Raw genomic sequence first — 25633 nt, 5'->3', positions numbered from 1 at the left:
AGAAAGAAAGAAAGAAAGAAAGAAAGAAAGAAAGAAAGATCTGTGGGAAATCCCTTCATACGAATCCAAGGCGCATTTATTTCGTTGTATCTTAGTCAGCCTTAAGTCATTCAAAGTAATTCCTTCCCCGCCTTTATTCATGACACACATAAAGAGAAAGAGCATTACATCAGTGCGCGAGCTTCCCCGCATCTGGTCCAGTGGGAGGAGGAGGAGGACGACGAGAGGCGAGGAGAGTCCCTCTCCTCCTCCGCTCTATTTTTAATGAGCACCGACTCCCCCCGTCCTCACTAACGGACACACAGCATCCCTATTAAGAGACACGTGATTCGTACAGGCAAACCCTGGCGCTGACGTCACCAGGCAGGAGGACAGATAAATAAGAGCTCAGCGCGCTTCCAGCTCAGACAAAGTGAGAGCGACAGCTGGACGCGTGAAGCTCATTTTCAAGAGAACATAGAATACGGTGCTTCGGAAGGACAACACAGAGGATACATCAAGATAACAAATCAGAACATCATTTTTAAATGTAGGTTAACATTTTATGAAACTTTTGGTAAACTTATTAGTACTTTTTACTATTAGCGTATCTTTGATCATTAAACATTGCTGCATGAGATTTCCTTAGGGGTAGTATACAGAATGTATTGAAATGCTTCTCGCAAAACTCTATAGACTTGTGAGTGAGAAATCGTGCCACTGTATTAAAAATTATTTTCATGATTATTCAGTGCATGCCTATCATTTCTACAGCATATGTTGGAAATGTCCAGCCTAACTGGCTGAAGCGTTTTAAAAATCATTTTGTATGAATCCACATAATTTGTGGGGAATTTCAGTATAACTTCTTGATGACTTTGATTTTTGGCATGTTTAGTGAAGCAAATTTTGAATTAAGAACTCTAAATGCACATGCTTATGGAATGTTTTGTTGGAAGTATGTTAAACGCTTAGAATAGAAACAGATAGCTCCAAATGATTTTTGCAATGTATCCTATCAGCTGTAAGTATATACAGTACCATAAAACAAGGTTATGCTTCAATTAATCAATTAATTTCAATCTGAATAATGAGAAGAAATTATGAGACTGTAGTGATGTAATGAAATTAATTCAGTGTGTCTGAAGCTAAAACACATATTCAAGTCATACATTTGCTGCTGTTTCTCCTGGAAGCTTCTCCTGGAAGTAATTTTATTAAGGACTGTTCCTACAATATTGTCATCTTATTCAGATTATCATTATTGCTATTACATTTATTATCAAAATGAAGACATTCCAATGAGCATACCTAGAATATAGTGTATGTGTATGAATTTGTGAATGTGTATTCTTTGTCCTCTATTTCGCGGCATGCATTTCAAATGTTTTTTTTTTTTGTCTTTCAACAGATGACACTGAACAGAGGAGATAAACTGCGAAATCTAGATAAGAGGAGGGGGAGCATGCCTTTCCCACCAAATCAGCATCTTCACAGGAGAAGCATGCCTGTGGATGAGAGGGATCTGCAATCCACAATGCCTACATTACGCCTGGGCGAGCTGACTAACTTGGTCCGCTGTACTTCATTCAGCCCTGGGGAACCACAGGCAGAAAGCTGGGCTTCTGATTCATCAGACTCTGTCATCTCATCTGGCAGTGACCCAGAGAACCACATCCATAAAGTCGTGATGCTGGGGGAAAATGGAGTGGGCAAATCCAGCTTGGCTCGCATCTTTGGTGGTGTAGCGGATAACCATGAATGTGACGAAGCAGGTGAGTTTTCCCTACCATGTTTCTATTGATCTCTTTATGCATGAAATTATTCATTCAGTTTCACATATACTATTGTGGTGGAGGAGGGCTGTAGTCTGCCCAGCAGTTAAGATACTGTATGCAAGGTCTAAGCAGATATTTAGTTTAATTAAAAATCTTTGGCATTGGAAATTGGCATCAGAATTGTCTGAAAAGCTTTTTGTCCAAGCCTATTATGGTTAAAGTGCAATTAATGCAAACTGCGTGGCACAATAGGTTTCCTTCAGTCCTGTAATGGAAAAACAGGGTTAAAAAAATGGATGGCAGAACAGACTGAGTAAGCTTAATCCAAAACAAATGATGATTGTGCCTGTATAGAATGCACTTTTTTTAAACAAGATGTTCAATGATTGAGTCATTCTTTAGTTGCTCTTATAGTTTATAAAATGTGGTAAAGCCACAACAATGATATGGTGTTATTAATAGTATTTGATTTGAAATACTCAGGAAGCATGTAAAAGATGTAACGTTTTCAGCATATGGCATAATGCATTATAAGAGAACACAATAAAATTCTATAAAATTAATATCTCTTCTTATATCATTAATGATTTCCCCCAAAGGCTATATAATGCAAGAAACATTTTACCATTTCACTCACTAATGTTCTTTGATTACTGAGTAATAGGAAGCTGTATATATTTTTTTTGGCAATTTAATTGTTTAGTTTGGTAGATTTATTTTTATCCCTATTCCTCTCAGGTCTGATAAAAAATCTATTTTTAGCATGACATTGAAGATAACTCACGGAAAAACAAATACATTTAGCAGGAGTATCATGTAGGCAGACCCCTATTAGGATTACGAAGACTTCTTATCTTAAGCCAGCAGGTGCTATCAGCAATTGTCCAGACACTTACAGCTAAATAGCTCCAGGACTAAAAATGTGGCTCATATTTTGTTGTGAATTTAATACATCAGTGTTTCAACATATTCATTTATGCCCTTTTCTTTTTTTTTTTAAGGAAACACTTATGATAGATCAATCATTGTTGATGATGAGGAAGCATCAATTGTTTTATATGACATTTGGGAGCAAGTAAGTAATTGAGAAGTTTCATTTGTATTGTTATGATAAGTCATTATGAAGGTCATCAATAGTCATATCATTTCTGAGAACAATTGGGAAATTTAGACGTTTAATGTATTAAGCCATTATGACATGGGTGTAACATCTTAATGCACCTTATAACCACCAAGAATAAAAAAATTGTGAGGGAGTCAAAAGTGAGCTAATTGTTCCCTTACTGTAGTATGCTATTAATTGTGCATTGAAATATAAAGAAAATATTCAGCTGCTATTTCTTTTATATTAACAATCATAAATATTAATTATCTACATTGAATACATTGTACATTATATACTCAGTCACACAGACTATAGATAGACAACTATGGCCCCCTAATGAATGCCAAATGTAAATCAAGCATTCGGTAAATCATTTTAAAGCTTTTATACTTTGTATGGCATTCTCTTTAAACAACAGAGCAAGCAATTCTCATCTCGAACAAAAAAATGAAAACAACACACTTAGTCACACAATGGATGCCTGACACATATAGTGACAGAATTCTTTTTGTGTCATTTTGTTTTCAGGACAGTAGCCCTTGGCTCCAGGATCAATGCATGAAGATGGGTGATGCCTACATCATCGTTTACTCTGTGACAGACAAGTCCAGCTTTGAAAAGGCATCCGAGTTAAGGATTCAACTACGGAGGGCCCGGCAGTCAGAGGATATCCCAATTATCCTGGTGGGAAATAAAAGTGACCTGGTCCGCTCCCGTGAAGTCTCAGTAGATGGTAAGCCATCTTTCTTGAGTCTTCCATTGGGGTATTACATTTGGAAATGTGCAAGCCAGTGGGAAATGGTTAACAAGTGGACTCATATGTTAGCATAAAATGCCAAAATGAGAACTACTTTAATGACTGAATTTTGGGAATTCTGGAAAGCAAAGTGCATTGGTAATGTACAGGATTTAAGACTTTTGGCCCTTTGTGGACCCTGCAAACATTCATACATTACCTGCACAAACCCACTAAATCAAATTTAGGATCATAGTGAGTTTGAAACAACCCTAAGCAAGACCCCAGTCCGTCCTGGGACACTTTATAAACATAGTGTAAGAACTGAATATATCATGTCAAACTCTAGCAAAAATGATAGAGTGACTACACAGTTGGATATATTTTTACAAAAAACAAAATCACTATTTATTCCAATTAAAAAAAAAACCACAATTTTATATTGGAAAAAAAAAAAACATTTTAATATCTTAAATATTAATCTAATATGTGAAAGTAGGAAGAAGCTGGAGCATTCAAAGGCTATCTCCAAATTTCAAAATAATAATTTGAAAACAAAGTTCCCAAATCCCCATTGTACTTCTCAGGTAAAGGATTCATTGGCAAATTTCAAAAGCATTTGGGAATTTTTAGAAAATGTGTTTTGTTTTTTTTCCTGTTAAGTACAGTAATGTTTTGTAATCTCTAAACCATCATAATGATGCTATAAATTCTTTTTTAAAATATTTTCATGAAAAATGTAAATATATCTCCAAGATACAGCAAGGGTTTTAAGAGTGGAAAATTTACAAAATGTAAAGGAAAACATTTATTTTGAAGAGGTGTGGATCAAACATGAGGTGTTTTATTACATGATTCCCAGTAGTTTTAGCCCAGTGCTCCCTAGTCTCAAAGCCCTACTCTCTCCATGCACAAATCTCCATTTCCATTTGAATTTTAAAGTACTGTTTAGTGGAAAGGGTGGCACGGTGACACAGTGGTAGAGCTGCTGCCTCGCAGTAAGGAGACCTGGGTTCGCTTCCCAGGTCCTCCCTGCGTGGAGTTTGCATGTTCTCCCCGTGTCTGCGTGGGTTTCCTCCGGGTGCTCCGGTTTCCTCCCACAGTTTAAAGACATGCAGGTTAGGTGCATTGGCAATCCTAATTATTGTCCCTAGTGTGGGCTTGGTGTGTCAGTGTGTGTGTGTATGCCCTGCAGTGGGCTGGCGCCCTGCCTGGGGTTTCTTCCTGGCTTGTGCCCAGTGCTGGCTGGGATTGGCTCCAGCAGACCCCCATGACCCTGTGTTAGGATATAGCAGGTTGGATGTTTAGTAGAAAAGGGCCCAAGCATAAAGGTTGCTGCCGTCGAGGTTTACAGTTCTGTGAGGGTGCTTGCTAATGCCTGGAGCAGGCCTTATGTGTAGATTGTAGCCCTTAAAGACCACCTTGTGCTCTTTTTGCAGAGGGGAGAGCCTGTGCAGTGGTCTTTGACTGCAAGTTCATCGAGACATCTGCGTCCCTCCATCACAACGTGCGTGACTTGTTTGAGGGCATAGTGAGACAAATCCGGCTACGAAAAGACAGCAAAGAGGACAACGCCAGACGACTGGCAAACAGCAAGAGACGCGAGAGCATCGGCAAGAAGGCTAAGCGCTTCCTCGGGAGGATTGTGGCCAAAAACAACAAGAAGATGGCTTTTAAGCAGAAATCCAAGTCTTGCCATGACCTGTCGGTGCTCTGAGTATTTACAGCTTATTACTGCTGCTATGAAAACTGTGACTGGATGCTGTGTAGCACAAGACTTGGGACTGGGCAGCGAACTGAGAACTGATTAATGCAGTGTTTATTGAAATTTCCAATAAATATGAGCAAAACCCAAAAAGAAGGGGAAAAGGACAGTTTAGACATAACAAGTCAAGTATTCTGCATGATGCTTACTGAATGTTTTGATTTTTATTTCAAACGTTATTTGACATTTGACTCTCTGCCTTAACAGTACAGCTTGTGTACATTAATTGTACATTTAAACCAATGTACTCCTCCTAATGTGCCCAGATGATGAGTGATCGCTTGCGTCTTTACAGAAGGAAGGTATTTATAGTATTTTCTGCAAGAATTCATAAGCTATGTGGTGCAGACAGAGATGACATGGAACTGTAACTAGAAAGCAATGAATATAAGATGCTGTATGGGCAAGTTCACAGAGCTTTATTTTGACTCTGATGTATATACATACTTGAAATTAAGTGCGCGGGTTCGTACTTACTCTATTTGGAATATGCCACATAGGCTTAGTGGAGGTTATAACATTTTCTGGCAATTTGTTTTTCTTCTCTTTTATTCTGAGTTTAAAATGTGTAGAAAGAGCAATAACTTATAAGTATTGTGAATTTATTATTGTTTTAGGAAAGTTGATTTGCACTTCCATTTAATATTCTTCAAGAAATGATTTGATACATGTTTACAGAAATATTTTTTAATAAAATAGTCATTTGCAAAAGACAATCCTGAATGAATGTAACTACCGGGCTTCAGTTATCTATCCAGCAATCCTTTCATGATTTTTTTCTTAATCTATTTGGTCCAATATAAAGATATGAGGAGTCACATCATCAAGAAGGATGATCCCTGGATGGGATGGAATGCTCTTTCACACCATGTAGGTTATCCTAACATGTATTTGGGTGGGATTGGGGTGGGGGGGGGCAACACTGACATGAGAAGAACATGCAAATTTCACACAACATGCTTGAACTGAGTGCAGAAGCTGGGAAGTTGCTGAGCTGAACACTGTGCTGCCCCCACACACTCATCTTTGAATGGATGCACTGCACTTCTGGGCTTCCAGTGTTTTTTATTTGTATTTAAAGCCTGTAGTCATGGTGTTTTTCAGCTTTTGCCTAATGGGAATGTTCCTTCATCTTTCTGCGCTCAAGCATATACTGTGAAGCCTACTGTAGTAACACTACATGCTATTCTTAGGGGGGTGCAATGACACATTGGCATGCTTGTTAATTTCAAAGGTTTGCCACCAGATCCTTTTTGTAAGCCTCCTATTAACAGATGATGATTTGGAATAAGTGCAAAAGTGTGCATGACAATGAATTAGACACCTTGTTAAAGGATTTGATGTGATTTGCACCTGTATGCATTTAGCAGAGCACAACTTTCATTTAAGATTTAGCTGGAATAACCTATATAAATAAACATACTTAACCAATAAATCATACATTTATGAGCAAAAAATGTAACAATATGATCATTCGTCCTTGGTTTGAGAATCATCAGGTACATGGAAAGCAAAACTAGATGGGCTGCCAGGCATATCTGGGCACACAGCCACATTCACTAGGCTATTAATAGAACCTTTACATATTTAGGATGTGACAAGAAACCAAGATACCTAAAGAAAAAAGGAATAAACATGCAATTGATCCATTTTATACCATGCTAGGCATTGCTCCATTTTAAAACGTATGTTTCATTCATTAATTCCCAGAGTAAAGCTATCTCTGGGCGATTCATTAAGAAAATGCAGAAACGTTAAGACAATACAAAAACGACTCAATGTTTTGCAATAATAAGTATGCCCTCTGAGCGTAGAAGCGGATAAACAAAAAGCAGGTCTGACTGAGTAAGCTATTCTGCAAAAAACGCAGATTTGTTTTAGCTTAAGTGGATGGTTGCAGTGAAAACTTGCAGACACCTCAACCCGTCAGACGCGAGATGAGATGCTGTGGGAATCCTCTGATGAAATCGCTAAATCATCCAAACAGACAGATGCACGCTGCAGACTCAACGCAGGACAAACAGTTCAGGCGGAATAATGAAGAGGCTGTTCTAGCAAGCTGGAGCCGGCGAGTCTCGGGTTTTATTTATTTAGTCGAACTCTGTATCTCGGCCTGTGGGGAATCCATGCACATGATGGATTATTTTGTCCTTAGGAGACCTAAAATAAAGTTTGTGAACCATTCGCTGTTAGAATCGTACTGTTATTTGTCGACATACTGTCTGACAGTAAAGATGGGCAGCGTCACAAATAGTGGAGCTCAGGTACTTTAGAACACCCCGTGCAACTGCGGCTGTCATTTTACAAAATGTTGTGAAGTAGTAGACACATCAGTCTGCATCCCCATCATAATCTGTGAACACGATGGGAAGCCTGAGACCGCAAGTAGGCGCGGCTCACATCACATCACATGACATCACATGACATGACATCACCTGAGGTTCCCCTGTGCTGAGTTGTTGTCGGGATTGGAGCTCAGCAGTGCAGTTAGTGGAGGAGAACTTGGCGCGGTGTTAAATGAGCTGCTGTAGATTAGGCCCAGGTTAGCTACTTTTTCACACATTTTATGCTAATTCAGCGTTTCATGCTATGCTTTCAAATATATACAATTTTTAAGTATACAGCGATGAGTACCTATAAAACTGATCAGTTTTTTTGAAAAAAATATTCCACGTTTCCATTGCATGTGAATTTTATTATTCCCAAAACGGGTACACTCTTAAAAATAAAAATGGATCATGAGAGCGATACCGTAGGGCACGGGGTACTCAGTGACGGTCCTGGAGGTCCGTAGTGGCTGCAGGTTTTCACTGCAACCAGTTTCGTAATTTGAATCCAGGCCTAGCTCGGCTTCGTACTGGGTATGACGTTAATCAGCATCCAGCCCTCAACTTTCAGGGGAGACTTGGGGATTGGCGGCAGGGTTGGCACTCCAGAGACCGTAAAAAAAAAAAAAAACTCATACTGTACCAGTGTGGTGCTGAGGTGTCGCCTGCTGCACTCGGGTCCCAGTTCAGGAGGTTCGTCGTGTGGTGGGTGGGGCAATGCGCCATCAGCCAACGTTTGTGTTTTGAAATAAATGAGAGAGAAGGGAAGGACCACAAAACATATGGACAAACGTTCTCAGAAAACAAAAAAATATACATTTTTTTATCTTGGATTAATGAAAGCACTAATAGGCCCAATAATTTAATTCTACAGTAGATACGCAAAGGGGTGCTGTTTCTGTTACTGAAGAGGCCACACTCCGGTGGTCAAAGTCTAATAATAGCAACTACCTGATATGGACAACGATGGGCAACATCCGTCCACCTCGCCTTAGAGGGATTCAACCAGCACTGGATGGCTGATATGAAAACTGGCTATAAATAAAACCTAAACTCAGTAGTTTAACATGAAAACAGGCAATTACGTTTTCTGTATTGTAACAGGCAAGTTAACTAAAACATTGCTTTATTAGTTAATAAAGGAGTTCTAATTAAGAAACTGGTTAAAGTGAAAATTCCTTGGTGCTGACCTGGCAGAGAACCTCACCTGGTCTCTCAACACCAGCTCCATAGCCAAGAAAGCTCAGTAGCATTTACTTGGCGTGAAGGCTGACCATTATCCATGCTCACCACCTTCTACAGAAGGACTATTGAGAGCATCCCGTGCAGCAGCATCACTGTCTGGTTTGGGAGTTGCGCTGTCATGGAGCGCAAAACCGTGCAAAGGATAGTGAGGACAGCTGAGAAGATAATGGGAATCTCTCTCTTCCCTCCATCACAGACCTGACGCATTCCACGCATAAACTATTCACTCTCCTGCCGTCTGGCAAAAGGAACCAAAGCATTCAGGGCTTCACTACCAGAATATGTTATAGTTTCTTCTCTCAAACCGTAAGAGCCCTAAACCATCAGGGACTTGACTGATAACACATACACACCTTCCCACTCAACTAGATCATCCATCCATCCATCCATCCATTTTCCAACCTGCTGAATCCGAACACAGGGTCACGGTGGTCTGCTGGAGCCAATCCCAGCCAACACAGGGCACAAGGCAGGAACCAATCCCGGGCAGGGTGCCAACCCACCGCAGGACACACACAAACACACCCACACACCAAGCACACACTAGGGCCAATTTAGAATCACCAATCCACCTAACCTGCATGTCTTTGGACTGTGGGAGGAAACCGGAGTGCCCGGAAGAAACCCATGCAGACACGGGGAGAACATACAAACTCCACACAGGGAGGACCCAGGGAGCGAACCCAGGTCTCCTTACTGCGAGGCAGCAGCGCTACCACTGCGCCACCATGCCGCCCCAACTAGATCATGTCTTTATATTAATTATTATATTTATTCTCCTACTGTTACTTTCTTCCTACCTCCACTGCCATTTTACATATATTCTTTCTATTAAGATATTGCCACATTTTGGCACAACCTGCTAATTTTTTGTACCTGTAGATATCATAAATGTGTACTGGTCGGTGCTGCACTGTCTTCATTTATACCACTTTCTGTCTTTGCACTGTCCTGCAATGTTTTCCCATGATTGTACACATGCATAATATGTTAAAATCTGTAGTTTTTCTGTAGATCTTTGTTTTATGTAGCACCAAGGTCCCGGAGGAACGTTATTTTGTTTTATTGTGTACTGTACTAACTCTATATGGTTGAAATGACAATAAATAGCTACTACTAACCGTAATTGAGTATTCCTGGTTGCATAAGAATCATCCACAAGAAGAACCTTAATTTAATTTAGATTTGTAACAGGTTTCATGAATAACCATAGGTAGATGATAACAGATTTGTCACGTTCCAGTGTGTTCATGACAACTCTTGCTGTATACAACAGCACAGTCTAAGAACAGGTCACTGCAGAGGCCACTGCATTACTTTTCTTGTCACAGATTTGTGAAAAAGTACTGTACATCTGTGTTAAATTAAATATGACCTTTAGTCAAATTCACAAGCAAGCTTAAAATCACAAATCAATGTCTACCTATGTGTTTACCTGATAACATAGAATAAGCAGGTGTCTTATACAAATTGTGCAAAAAAGTACGTAAATTCAGCCTTCAATGATTTGGGCAGGTAGTTAGGATGCTCTCTGGGGATTATATCACTGGAATATAATGGGAGCATCTGGGTATTTTCCAAAAGAAGATGGAGGACAGGGTTGGGTGTAGGGAGGCCTGATCAGTGGTCAGTCCAGCTTTGAGTGATGATTCTGTGATGAATAATAATTTTTTAATTGATTCCATCCATCCATCAATTCATATATCCATCCATCCATCCATCCATTTTCTTATCAAGTTATCTAATTTTAGGTTATTGGGGTGCGCAGCAATGGGCATGAGACTCCAGCAGAATGCCAGTCCATTGTATTCCAGGCTCACACATGCAGTCACACCTAGCCAGTTTAGAGCTACTAGTTAAACTAACATCTCTTCAGGATGATGATTGGGATTAAAAATGCAAACCACTGGATCCTGTGTTACACCCAAAGTTGCAAAAATGGACAAATGTTGTTTTAATAATCTAACTTAATATTGTAAAATATCTTACATTTAAAGAATTTTTGCAAGCACAGGTTCCTTAAGTTTTCCAAGTATACTGTATGGACACAGCTCTCACTGTGATTATGCAGTTTCTGAACAGCCCTTATTGAGGGTCCTGAAACCCCTCAGAAAAACATCAGCACTGTTCTCAGTGGTTGTGGGAATCTGCCAGGGCTGTACTTTGTCTCATATACTGTTTGTGATGTTCATGGACAGGATATAAAGGTGCAGCTGGTGGGAAGAGGGTGTCCAGTTTGGTGGCCTTAGAATTTCATCTTTGCCTTTTGCAGATGATTATGGTTCTGTTGGCTACATTGGGTTGTGAACTTCAGCATGCATTTGGATGGGTTGCATCCGACTATGAAGCAGCAGGGATGAGGATAAGTACCTCCAAATCTGAAGTCATGGTCCTCAGTAGGAAAAAGGTGGACTGTCCTCTTTGAGTTAGAGGTAAGTTACTGCCTCAAGTTGAGGAGTTTAAGTACCTTGGGGTCTGGTTGATGAGTGAGAGGAAACAGGATGGTGAGATCAACAGACGAATTGGTGTGGTGAGTACAGTTATGCGGTTGCTATATGACCCATTGTAGTGAAGAATGGAGCTGAACCAGAAAGTCAAAGCTCTCAGTTTACCAGTTGATCTATGTCCCTTCCCTCACTCATGAGCTTTGTATAATGACTGAAACGACGGCCAAAATGAATATTCTCTGCAGGGTGACTGGCCTCCTTTAGAGATAAGGTGAGAAGAATTGACTTCCAGCAGTGGTTAGGAGTAGAGCTGCTGACCCTCGCGTTGAGAGGAGACTGTTGAGGTGATTAGGGAATCTAATATGGATGCTTCCCAGAAACATCCCTTTGGAAACTTTACATGCACAAATAGGTAAGAGGAGACCCCGATGAAGACCCAGGTCTTGCTGGGAGGATTATATCTCCCAAATGGCCTGGGAGCGCCTTGGGATCCCATAACATTAGTTGGCAAATCTGGCTTGGGAATGGGACATGTGGGCCTCACTGCTAAAACATTGTTACTCCTGTATCCTGATCCCAGATACAGTTAGCGGTGGAAACTAAATGGATGATTGAATGAATAAAAATTTCTAAAGCTCCAGCACACTACTTTGCCTGGGTGCCTATGATGCTGTAAACATGACCCTGTATAGAACTTGATTTGTCACTTTATCCTCCATACATCAGCGTGGTGTTGCTTGTTGTCCAGTGTGTTTGCTGTCATTTTAATGCTGTGTTTTGTTAGCAGGCCACCACAGAAACAGACAACCTGTAAATGTAAAGCTCATCATTTCTAACTTCAGTGAGCAGCTTACTAATGTCATTATCAAGAACGTTTATCCCCTTTTATGTCATCATTACTAGACAGGGTCAGATTGTGGAGGCCAATGGATTCTTGTCCTGCCACAAAATAGCTCATTGAAAAGCTCATAAATATAAGGGTGGCAGGAGGTCTTCCAGTTTTATGAGGAAAGATATGGAAAGCCTGAAGGAACAACATCACTGGAGCAGCTCATGTATCATGCAACTGGCCATGACACTATGTACATAATAAAAGAGAACCAACTTCTCATAGAGGTGGGGCTTCATTGTTGTTAACAATAGTTACAGTTATTGAGCATGTCCGGATTTACTGTGGTCTCCCATCAGGTCACCTTCAGCAGTAAGTTACCACTAGATTTGCATATTGAAGCAATTCACAAATGACACGCAAACATCTTTAACAGATATTTGTCTCAGGCTCACAGGACAATTCTTGAGCACACCCAGCTGCCATATTCCATAAATGCATACATTATGTCAGCACATTTGCCTGTATGGATTAATACAGTGCAAATGCTGATTGAAGTTCTGCAATTTGACCTAACAAGCTTGGTGCAAATGTGTCTTCAGGGTGTGAGGCAGACTGTCGCTGGCATATCAGAATGTCTGGGCCTGGTGACTTCGCATACTGTAGGTGTTAGTCATGGTCAGGAGCTGCCTCCTCTAGTGACAGACTAAATCACCTCTATATCTGACCATGCTGACCTCCCACATTAGGTTTCATGTAAACTGGACCACCACTTCTAGATTAACAATTAATAGTTTTTTTAAAAGAGCCTTGGATAAGCAGGTTAAGAAAGTGAAACAACAGTAGTTCACGTTAATAAACCATTCATATTTTCCCAAGCTGGTTGACTTCAGCTTAAATATGCTTGTAATGTCCTAATAATAATATTAGCATTAACAAACATAAGGTGGTGTTATTTCTTCTCCACTGTATCCATTCTTTTAAGAAGTTTTTCTGGCTCCCTTAAACTGTGCTGTCTTTCAGTTCTATTAAGGAGAAGGTCCTTGGGGAGCTAAACCTCCATCCATCCATCCATTGTCTCCCGCTTATCCGAGGTCGGGTCGCGGGGGCAGCAGCTTGAGCGGAGATGCCCAGACTTCCCTCTCCCCGGCCACTTCTTCTAGCTCTTCCGGGAGAATCCCGAGGCGTTCCCAGGCCAGCCGGGAGACATAGTCCCTCCAGCGTGTCCTGGGTCTTCCCCGGGGCCTCCTCCCGGTTAGACGTGCCCGGAACACCTCACCAGGGAGGCGTCCAGGAGGCATCCTGATCAGATGCCCGAGCCACCTCATCTGACTCCTCTCGATGCGGAGGAGCAGCGGCTCTACTCTGAGCCCCTCCCGGATGACTGAGCTTCTCACCCTATCTTTAAGGGAAAGCCCAGACACCCTGCGGAGGAAACTCATTTCAGCCGCTTGTATTCGCGATCTCGTTCTTTCGGTCACTACCCATAGCTCATGACCATAGGTGAGGGTAGGAACATAGATCGACTGGTAAATTGAGAGCTTTACCTTGCGGCTCAGCTCCTTTTTCACCACGACAGACCGATGCAACGCCCGCATTACTGCGGATGCCGCACTGATCTGCCTGTCGATCTCACGCTCCATTCTTCCCTCACTCGTGAACAAGACCCTGAGATACTTGAACTCCTCCACTTGGGGCAGGATCTCGCTACCAACCCTGAGAGGGCACTCCACCCTTTTCCGGCTGAGGACCATGGTCTCGGATTTGGAGGTGCTGATTCTCATCCCAGCCGCTTCACACTCGGCTGCAAACCGATCCAGAGAGAGCTGAAGATCACGGCCTGATGAAGCAAACAGGACAACATCATCTGCAAAAAGCAGTGACCCAATTCTGAGCCCACCAAACCGGACCCCCTCAACGCCCTGGCTGTGCCTAGAAATTCTGTCCATAAAAGTTATGAACAGAATCAGTGACAAAGGGCAGCCCTGGCGGAGTCCAACTCTCACTGGAAACGGGTTCGACTTACTGCCGGCAATGCGGACCAGGCTCTGGCAACGATCGTACAGGGACTGAACAGCCCTTATCAAGGGGGCCGGTACCCCATACTCTCGGAGTACCCCCCACAGGATTCCCCGAGGGACACGTTCGAATGCCTTTTCCAAGTCCACAAAACACATGTAGACTGGTTGGGCAAACTCCCATGCACCCTCCAGGACCCTGCTAAGGGTATAGAGCTGGTCCACTGTTCCGCGACCAGGATGAAAACCACATTGTTCCTCCTGAATCCGAGGCTCGACTATCTGACGGACCCTCCTCTCCAGGACCCCTGAATAGACTTTTCCAGGGAGGCTGAGGAGTGTGATCCCTCTGTAGTTGGAACACACCCTCCGATCCCCCTTCTTAAAGAGGGGGACCACCACCCCGGTCTGCCAATCCAGAGGCACTGTCCCTGATGTCCATGCGATGTTGCAGAGGCGTGTCAACCAAGACAGTCCTACAACATCCAGAGCCTTGAGGAACTCCGGGCGTATCTCATCCACCCCCGGGGCCCTGCCACCAAGGAGTTTTTTGACCACCTCGGTGACCTCAGTCCCAGAGATGGGGGAGCCCACCTCTGAGTCCCCAGGCTCTGCTTCCTCATTGGAAGGCATGTTAATGGGATTGAGAAGGTCTTCGAAGTACTCCCCCCACCAACCCACAACGTCCCGAGTCGAAGTCAGCAGCGCACCATCCCCACCATATACAGTGTTGACACTGCACTGCTTCCCCTTCCTGAGACGCCGGATGGTGGACCAGAATCTCCTCGAAGCCGTCCGAAAGTCGTTCTCCATGGCCTCCCCAAACTCCTCCCACGCCCGAGTTTTTGCCTCAGCAACCACCAAAGCCGCATTCCGCTTGGCCTGCCGGTACCTATCAGCTGCCTCCAGGGTCCCACAGGACAAAAGCGACCGGTAGGATTCCTTCTTCAGCTTGACGGCATCCTTCACCGCCGGTGTCCACTAACGGGTTCGAGGATTGCCGCCACGACAGGCACCGACCACCTTACGGCCACAGCTCCGGTCAGCTGCTTCAACAATAGAGGCACGGAACATGGCCCATTCGGACTCAATGTCCCCCACCTCCCTCGGGATGTGGTAGAAGTTCTGCCGGAGGTGGGAGTTGAAGCTACTTCTGACAGGGGGCTCTGCCAGACGTTCCCAGCAGACCCTCACAACACGTTTGGGCCTACCACGCCTGACCGGCATCCTCCCCCCACCATCGAAGCCAACTCACCACCAGGTGGTGATCAGTTGACAGCTCCGCCCCTCTCTTCACCCGAGTGTCCAAGACATGTGGCCGCAAGTCCGACGACACGACCACAAAGTCGATCATCGAACTGAGGCCTAGGGTGTCCTGGTGCCAAGTGCACATATGAACACCCCTATGCTTGAACATGGTGTTTGTTATGGACAATCCGTGACGAGCACAGAAGTCCAATAACAAAACACCGCTCGGGTTCAGATCGGGGGGGCCATTCCTCCCAATCACGCCCTTCCAGGTCTCACTGTCATTGCCCACGTGAGCATTGAAGTCTCCCAGCAGAACGAGGGAGTCCCCAGAAGGTATGCCCTCTAGCACCCCCTCCAGGGACTCCAAAAAGGGTGGGTACTCCGAACTGCTGTTCGGTGCATACGCACAAACAACAGTTAGGACCCGTCCCCCCACCCGAAGGCGAAGGGAGGCTACCCTCTCGTCCACCGGGGTAAACCCCAATGTACAGGCTCCAAGTCGGGGGGCAATTAGTATACCCACACCCGCTCAGCGCCTCTCACCGGGGGCAACTCCAGAGTGGTACAGAGTCCAGCCCCTCTCAAGGAGATTGGTTCCAGAGTCCAAGCTGTGCGTCGAGGTGAGTCCGACTATATCTAGCCGGAACCTCTCAACTTCGCACTAGCTCAGGCTCCTTCCCCTTCAGGGAGGTGACATTCCACGTCCCAAGAGCCAGCTTCTGTAGCTGAGGATCAGACCGCCAAGGTCCCCGCCTTCGGCCACCACCCAACTCACACTGCACCCGACCTCCTTGGCCCCTCCCATAGGTGGTGAGCCCATGGGAAGGGGGATCCACGTTGCCTCTTCGGGCTGTGCTCGGCCGAGCCCCATGGGTGCAGGCCCGGCCACCAGGCGCTCGCCATTGAGCCCCACCTCCAGGCCTGGCTCCAGAGTGGGGCCCCGGTGACCCGCGTCCGGGCAAGGGAAAACGCCGTCCAAAATTGTTTTCCATCATAGGAGGTTTGTTTAACCGCTCTTTGTCTCATCCCTCACCTAGGACCAGTTTGCCTTGGGTGACCCTACCAGGGGCATAAAGCCCCGGACAACAGAGCTCCTAGGATCATTGGGACACGCAAACCCCTCCACCACGATAAGGTGGCGGTTAAAGGAGTATAACAATTTTAATGGCGCTGTCAATAATTAACCTTGGAAGTCAGGAAAGTATTTAGCTGTTGTGCACAGATTTTTTTAAGCTTTCTGAAAATTTCCAAGCAACCTTAACCTTCCAAAGCGCAGGTACGTACAAAGTAGAAATGATATCTCTGTTTAAATATGTACTTATATACTTGGTTTAACATTTAAGACTGGATTTTAAGTACTAATTCTAAATTATAGGCAATGCTGAGAAGAAAAGTCATTTCATGGATGCAATAGAAATGTTCTTGTTAAAATCATAAAAGGTCTTTGAATCTGAGAAAATACAAAGATTGCCTATTGGCATAAAAGAAACTGCAGTTTCTTCTCCAAAATGTAGCTGATATTTTCTTTTCAGTTGCTTTGAACAAGTGGGAATTTTTCAGTTTGAATGGAGATTGCAACACATTTGATTTTTTATATAGAATCATTTATCAAATCTGACACTATGCATGGCAACTCAGTAATCTTTTCATTTTAGTCAATGTACTGCTTTTTAAAAATGATCTTACGCATATTGTCATTCGTGCTGCTTGTTGTTTTTATTGTATAGAAAGTAAATATAACTGAGCTATGGGTTTTCAATTTTTAAAACATCAAATATTTGTTATCTCTCTTGTTATTTTGATTACAAATGATTACAAAATGATTTTTCACTCTCGGCTGCCTATTTTATTTATTTCAAGGTCATAACAAGTTCAGTCTTGACACAAGTGCACCTTCTGATTAATGGTCAATCTCATTCTCCTATTACGTAGGTGAAATTGTGAGCAAAGATTAGAGTTTCTTTTATTAACAACTTAGTGCATTAATACTTTTTTAAAGTTTTTATAATATTTTTTTAATATAGAATGATTTCTTTATTAATTTAACATACTGTATAACTATTTTTACTTATTAAGGGGTTGTCTTCTGTTTGGTGGGTAGGTAGTTACTCTAAACTTCTAAGTACAGTATATCAAGTTAGCTATATTTTTGAAAAAGAAAATCCTCAAAGACTGAATAACTTCTGGTGTCCTGTCCAGGGTTGGTTCCTTTCTTATGCCTGATGCCGTATAGCTTCTGGGCCCCTGTGTCCTTGAATTTGCTTACATGGGTGTAACAATGTTATGCTGTGTTATGTTAAATAGAAAAAGCACTTCTGAATGACGTTTAAGATTATAGGTGATGCATAAAATAGCAGTACTTGCTTTGGTCATAAACTTCACTGACACATTCTTAGTATGGTAAGGGCAGCATGGTGGCATAGTGGCTAGCATTACTAACACATAGGTCCAGGGTCTTGGGCACTGTCCCTCTATTCTCAGTGTTCCTGTCTGTTAAAGAGTGTATTAAGTAAAGAGATGTGTATGTGTGCATGAGTGTTCCCTATGATGGATTGGTGTGCCATCAAATGCTGGCTTTGGCTGAAGGGATAGGCTCTGACCACCATCCAAATTGTAACAGAAATATGAGTTCAGATATATATGGCTGGATGGATAATGTGGTGATGGACAACTTGAAATGGAATGAGTATTGCAGCCTCATGAGGGCACCACAGAATCCCAAACCTCAGTCACAATTTCCCAGACAAGTCCCAGGTTCACAGTCAGTGTTTTTATTTAACAAACTACATTTCAAGAGGCTTCTTTTCTAATTTCTCGGCACAAACAAATCCTTTGCTTTGTTCTCCTTCTACTCTTTACTCCTCCCCTCCTCCCAGACGACTGTTGCTCTTCTCCTTTCCCAACTCTGAATCCTTGGGCCAAGTGGAAGATTCTCTCTTTTAATTACCAATGCGGGAGTACTTTCAGTGCTCAGTTTCCCACTATCCCATATTTCTGGCCTCCTGACTGGAAAAGGGACTGCTAAACCAACCTGCTTGCATCACTATCCCAGCCAACATGTCCATCCCCAGCTCTGGCACACCTGCTGTTGCATTTTCCTTCCATATGTCCTTCCGTGGCACAGAGGGTAAGATTGCAGCTCTCTTCCTGACCAGCCTTTATTTTGGCTGCCAGGGCAGGGAAGGGAGCAGGGTTCATCCTAGCCTGGACTCCGGGCAATCCATCACAGCAGTTAATGACATTTTGGAAATGTGGATTTATGTGTTAGGTCCAAATGCATTGTCAAATAGTTACGTGGCAATTGTAACATTATCTCATAACATTCTCAGTCTGCTTCATGGTTGCAGGTGGCTGGAATCTACCTTGACAGTATAAGGCATAAGACAAGAAAGAAATCGGATCAGGAGGCCATCACAGGTCCCATTTTTATAAATATCCAGGCTTGCAAAGGGCCAATATGGAATCAGCACTTAACCTGAAACCCACATGCTTGGGGATCTCATGGGGCAAACACAGAGATTAACATTCAGGCCTAGGATGTTGAATGTTTTAGGCACCATACCTTACCACCTTGCTGTCTATCATAGGGCATGACAATAAAATAAATTTAAAGATTGTAATACAACATCTACAATACATCAACATTCCCAAATAGTGGAGATTTCCCAAGTAAAATTACCTTAAACGTGAGGAAGGGAGTAGAGTCAAAATTGTGTTGAATCTCTATGGAGAGGTGCAAACAGTCATGTGTGCCAAATCATTGGGCCAGCTGGAATTTTAGAAATATTGGCACAGTTGCACTTGTACCTATTGATAAAAGCATCAGATAAAAAACTAAATGGAAGCATATGGTCGACAGCTTCCAGTAGTTCTTGAGGCAACTGACCTTAGTGTGAAATATTCTGGATTCAAGGTGCACACTATTTTTGACTACATTTTTACAGGCAGTTACCCAAGAGTCATAATGTTTTTGCATCTGAAGAAGTTACTCTATAGTTGCATATGGTATACATGCACCAGGCTCTGGCTCTCTTTGGCATTTCACAGGTTCGAGCAACTTCAGATGGATGTTTTATAAAAATGTGACCTCATCTAGGACATTTGTTTCAATCCTGCACTTGCTTCTGCTGGCACAGACTCCAAATTTCCTTGAATCTGACCTGAGCACTGAATGAATGGATAGATAGGTCACATCCAGAAGTGCTCCAGGATGATGTCTCTGTGCTGACACATATATCATATATAAATTGCATTTTCCTTTGCAGTATATGTGCAGTACTACAAGCAAAATAGAATGAAAAAAAGCAGCTTGCATTGTGGCTGGAACTTTGCTTGAGACACCTTGATTTCAAGCTGTCTGTCTAAAGTTTGCATGTTCTCCCTGCAGCTAAATAAATGTTCTGAGAGAAGCCAGTTATTATGGCATAGGACTATTTAGTTGACTCTAAATTGGCCCAGTGTAAATAAGTGTGTGTCCCGAGCATGCCCTATACTTGATTCCTGCTTTGGCCCTGATGTAGCTGGGATAGGCAGAAGGATTTCATTGTCAGTGTAGGGGATAATTCAGGTCCAAAAATGGAAGAATGGGTAGATGAGCTAAAGCCAAGTTAATCTGGAGCTGGCATTTGGCACATAAATGAAAACAAACATTTTTGTGCTATGTTTGTTCCACTTAGGTTTAGCCTAATAAATGAAACAAAACAAGAAAATGAAAGCAAGAGTTTTATTTCTCATAAAAGGAGACTTCATAAAACTGTTTAAAAAATAGACACCATACACAGAGCCCCCCTGTGAGTCCTATTTCAGTGAGCACCATGAAAGCTGGTGACCTTCCAAGCAGCCACACCACATTTCTCTACTCTCTCCGTCATCAAGTCTAACTTGCTAATCCTTTCATTGGCAAATTAGTACTTTGCTGTTTCCAAGTGTTTTTGATTCCAGCAAACATTGGCATGTTTAAAGCTGGCGTTGATTTAATAATAACCCACTTAATGGCTTCATTATTTATACTGTTTCTGGACTCCCTGCTTTTTTTCTTTACATAGTAGGTTCTCATTTTCCCCACTCTGGGTACACTAGAGTAGAGGAAATGAGGATCCTGAAAAGGTGTAAGTATTCAAACATCTCAATCCCCCCTGGTGTTTAGTTTGGCTAGGCACTTTCCATAGCCACTAACGACACTCACATAAAAAAGGTAATTTTGAGGCCACTCTTCTGCCCTTGGCCTCTTCTTTTTTTATGCTGTTTGCCCCGACAATACGTATCTGGCTCAGTGACCTGGTAGCGTGAGTCATTATGGAGCAATCATGTGATGGGAAGGGAAGGGGAACCAAAAACATATGGGGTCCACTCCAGCCCTGCCCTAACATAAAGCTGCCCACATGAATATAGTGAGTTGTAGGTTGATGTCTCCTAAGCCAGTCATCATGGATTCCTGCTTTCCCCATCTTGATACTTCTGTCTTACTGTTTGGGGTTTTCTGTAAGACTAGAAATCCACTCTCTGGCTACTGTTAGTGCATACTGATACTGCAAGCTGTTATAAAAGATAATAAAAATGTGTCATCATATTATATGTGCAGTGTCACAGGAAATAAATATATAGCAACTTTTGTCAAAGAACTGAGTTAGGCTGATAAACTGTAAGTTAAGGTAAATGTTGGAATTCATGAGGTCCTTGCTCGGGAAGTGACAGGTAACATGCATGTCAAGATTCTTCATCCCTGTTGTTATATCCATTGATTGTGAATAAAAAGCAGCAACACTCTATAAAAAAATAAAAGTATGACCCCAGGTAGTGATTTGTTCCTTCATACATTTAGGTCTTCCCTTATGCAACAGCTTCATCTTTTTTATTAAGATGTCCTTTTCTAAAGCATTGATCATTCAAAGGGTGGGAATGCATCATGTGACACAAAAAGTAATAATCATTTAAAATGTTAAAGACTTGCATTTATTTATTTTTTACCTGTGTAATATTTAGTTTTCACCAAAAGTTTTACTAGAAGTGATGAGCATTCAATAACACAGTACCCTTTTGCTAAAAAGAGAACATTACTTAATTGCATTGCATTGTTCAGTAAATTTCGTTCAGGCGTATCTAGTTAAATCCAGCTTTTTCCTGATACAGATGAATTAACTTTCACTGGCGGTGAAAGGGCAGACCTCCTTAGGTGGTGGCCAGTGAAGCAAAAAGAACATTTCAAAGACAGGGATTTAACTAATTCACGTGAAATCCCGTGAGCACGGCGAGCACATTAGCTCTGAACAAAACAGGTCATAGTGTCTGATAGCCTGAGTCAGCGAGCCAGGCACACCTGCCCCATTCTACTGTTACAGCATTTCTTACATTTTAATAAGTGGCTGCCATGTAGTCTCCAATGTGGAGGAAGACCATGAATGGCAACACCTGCATGAAAGAAATATCCATCCATCCATTATACAACCCGAACACACACCAGGGACAATTTAGGAACGCCAATGCACCTAACCTGCATGTCTTTGGACTGTGGGAGGAAACCAGAGCACCCAGAGGAAACCCACGCAATCACGGAGAGAACATGCAAACTCCACCGCCATTGTTAAATTTACTTTTGGAGACACATGCCAGTGAAAAATTTGAATTCTTTATTTTCCATGATACTCTATCCATGGCGGCCATGGCCATTACCTGGCTGGGTGGCCAACGGAATGGAAAAACCAAGGGTGGGAGCATTGATGAAGCAGTACCTCCCCTGGGACGCTAGAGGGCAGCCCTTTTGGGCAGCTGTGGCACCACGGATTTCTGCAGGGCATGCTGGGACTTGGAGTTTGGTACAGTCCTGTTGGGTTCCATGGGGGCCTCCAGGGGGACCTACAGAACCCTGTACTGGACTTCCACCACACCTGGGAGTGATTCCAGGTAACACTGATGAGCCACCTGGATCACACCCAGGAGCAGAATAAAAGGAGCTGCCTCACTCCATTCCAAGAGTCAGAGTTGGGAGGAAGTGGATGAAGCTTGCAGGGAGAGGAGTGGAGGCAGAATGAGAAAGAGAGAAGTAAGCAAGGAAGGAAGGAAGGAAATAAAGGGAGCTGTATTGTATTGTGCTTGGGAACTGTGATACCCTGGAGAACGAGACAAAAATGTTCCCCACATGAATAAACATTTCTTGTATGCTGAACTTGACCTCTGTGTCTGTTGCGTCTGGGGTGTGGGGAGCTGTACACCCCCCCGGTGTCCATACTGTATATACTGTATTTTAACTTGGTCATTCTGTTGTAGACAGCTGAAGCCTATTGGCAAAACTGGGTTCAAGACACAAATTAATGCTTGATAGGATACTAGTTTGTGGGGCACGGTTATCGATACATACATGGCAGGTTGATTTAGGGGAGTTCAATTAACAACATCTGGAATATAGGAGCAAACTAGGATACCCCAGCCAGATTTAAGGAGAACATGGCAAACTCCAGAAAGATAAGTCACTGGGCATGGATTCCAAAAGTTGTAAGGCAGTAGGATTACCCACTGTGCCACCATACCACACATTTATCTCCCTAGTTAAACAGCAATTGACCGTTAGGAGAACAGGAGATTATGTGAACTCAGGGCAAGACCATGCAGACTTCAGCTAGAAAACACTATGGGTCAGAGCACACTTGGACATTAGAGCTTTTAGTTATATTTATTCATTTTCATCCAGTTCGGGGTCACACAGGGATTTATAGATAGAGATATGTTCAGCAAGAGTAATACAAGTCCTTAATTTATCACTCTTATAGGACCATATAAGAAAGGAAATAACACCTGCACGAACATATGGTGTCTTAAAAGAAAATCCCTGTTTGGTTGCCACAAGACAAGATGATTAAAAAACAGGAAAAAAAATGTCAAAAATGGGATTTGTACTCGGTGAGAGCATTGGTGCACTTTTGTTGTGCTGGTCAAGCAAGTGACCCCAACTTCCTGCTTCCTCCGCTTTTTAAAGATGGTATGGGAAGGGGAAGATTTTAAAGTTGGGTGGAAATGATGTCATTGGTTTTCAAAGCTGAGAGTGAACATAGAATCTGCTTTGTCATGGTATGGTCCTAAGGTAACTCTGTTTTAGATTCTTTATTTTGTAGCCCTTAATAGAATGCCCCTAATGCTATACTCTTATCACACTGTCAAGGTTGACGTCCCTCTTACGTTAACTTCTGTAGCACCAGGTAATTAGATAGAGCACCAGAACTAGCAGGAAAGTTACACACATGTTTGTGCATTGTAGATGATACACCCGAAATAGAAGACTACAAAGAGTGTTGGTAAAATAATAGTGATAATAAGCAGATCTTCTTGAACCAATGTGCGGAATACCAGGTGACTCTCTATATGTTCTTTGGTTTCTGGTCTAATGTGGTCTGGTATGGCATTTGGATGGAATGGCCTTCATGAATAGAACAACTGAGAGACACAGAAATATAGTACATGGCCTCTTCGTAGGATTTAAAATGGCAGAGAAAGACCAGCATTCAAGCCTCCGCTTATTGTAGCTTTGTAGCCACTGACACACCTCCAGGGTCAGTGTGAGGATGCAGCATTCATTATTAAAAAAGCTCAGGTGCTTTATTCCTGCATGTAGACATCCTCTCTAACTTTAGATAAACAAGAAAGAAATGATACTCTGGTAATTAAGTCATAAATGCCTTGTCAAACAAACTTTGAGAGAGACTCATATTGTAATGTGTCCCTGTCTTTGATATTTGGAGCTCATATGAACTAAAACAGTGCTTCTGAGATATCCACAGAGTGTCACACCCACTCTGGTCACCTTCCTCATCACAGACGGCCAGAGCACCTAACAGACATTCTTATCAGTGTTCACATTATGGGGGAGTTGCAATAGCTTATTTTCAAAAAAGCTGTTTTTTCTTTAAGACCAATTCATTCCTTAAACGATATTATATCATTCAATTATCAATTATACCATTTACTTCAAATCACCATGATAGATGTTACAAATACATAGCAAAGCAAAACAGCAGCAAAATAATATAAGAAGTCAGTTGAATTTATGTAATCCTTAACACCGTTAAATTCTCTTCTGCATGTTTTTATTCCTGAGCTTGTTTTATTCACCATAACAGACGTGGAACACAGGTTGGCAATATTCCTTCCACTGTCCACCCATACAATCAGTTCACAAGTGTTATAGACTGGAATCATGTTTAGAAACATTTTATTAGTGAACAAAGAAAGCAGACACTTGCAATTTCTGCATTAAAAAAAAAAGATGAATAATCCAAAAGGTGTGGTGTTAATTCACTAATTTGGGTTAATTAAACCTGACTGCCCCTTTGGGCTCTTTTGAACACTATAGGAAAGTCCAGTTATTCTAAACCATGCAGCCACATCAATGGGACGTTCCACTATGACGCAGCAACATCAAAGTGATTGCCATGTCTGTCGGTAGAGAGGGTTGGAATTTCTTAACAAAGAACCTTAGTTCTTGTCTGTCAGCAGTACTGGTGCAAATCTAGTTTAGCCGAAAGAGACTATTGTGAGCTTAGTGTGTAATCACGCCCTATATATTATCCAACCCAGTTAATCCATTTCAGGGTTAATAGTATTGGGTGCAAGGCAGAAACCGACACCAGATGACATGCCAGTCCAGTGCTGTACATACTCACTCACACCCACACACAATTTAGTCTACTCGAAGTCTCCCATTCTTCACCACTTTGTGATCAGGGATGAAAACCATAGTAATATGCGCGTTAAAGATTTTAAAGGATGTGGTTCTAATGATTTTTGTTCTAAAAGCCATCTTATAATTGTGTTTACATTATACCTACTGAACGATCTTTCTGTTGCAGATCCTGTGGAACAATGCAGATAAAAAAGCCAATGGTTAGGTGTGTCATACAAGTAAGTATGTCTATTATTCCTTATGTAAAATTCAGCTCCCACTGAAACACCATTGAGTTAACATGGTTCATTATATTAACCAAAGAAAATATTTTTCTTTGAAAAAATGGTCAAGCATTGACCACAATTAGAAATGCATTTATGACCCCAACTCAGATTCACAATCTAACACTTAATTTACTGATTTTAATTTATTCTTATTTAAAGCACCCTCCTGAAACAAAAATACAGTCAAGGGTAAAGATCTTAATTAAAATGGCTAAAA

General features: G+C 42.2%; 2 protein-coding genes across 2 annotated transcripts in view; both read left to right on the top strand.

Annotated features, from left to right (window-relative positions):
• Positions 1–224: 224 nt before the first annotated feature.
• rrad (Ras-related associated with diabetes) lies at positions 225–6079 on the top strand. The gene is made up of 5 exons (XM_028809730.2): positions 225–529; positions 1391–1754; positions 2759–2832; positions 3391–3595; positions 5038–6079. Exons 2-5 carry the CDS (start codon positions 1391–1393, stop codon positions 5313–5315), a joined length of 921 nt encoding a protein of 306 aa, XP_028665563.1. The 5' UTR covers positions 225–529; the 3' UTR covers positions 5316–6079.
• Positions 6080–16660: 10581 nt separating this feature from the next.
• cdh16 (cadherin 16, KSP-cadherin) overlaps positions 16661–25633 on the top strand; it is a 175563-nt gene continuing 166590 nt past the window's right edge. The window contains exons 1-2 of the mRNA XM_051932212.1: positions 16661–16756; positions 25317–25368. Of these exons, the coding sequence (XP_051788172.1) occupies positions 25330–25368 (39 nt within the window). The 5' untranslated portion in view covers positions 16661–16756; positions 25317–25329. The remainder of the gene's footprint in view (positions 16757–25316; positions 25369–25633) is intronic.

Source organism: Erpetoichthys calabaricus, chromosome 9 (genome assembly GCF_900747795.2).
Source record: "Erpetoichthys calabaricus chromosome 9, fErpCal1.3, whole genome shotgun sequence".
NCBI lineage: Eukaryota > Metazoa > Chordata > Cladistia > Polypteriformes > Polypteridae > Erpetoichthys > Erpetoichthys calabaricus.
The sequence above is the reverse complement of the archived record's forward strand: the minus strand, read 5'-3'. Positions and strand labels throughout refer to the sequence as shown.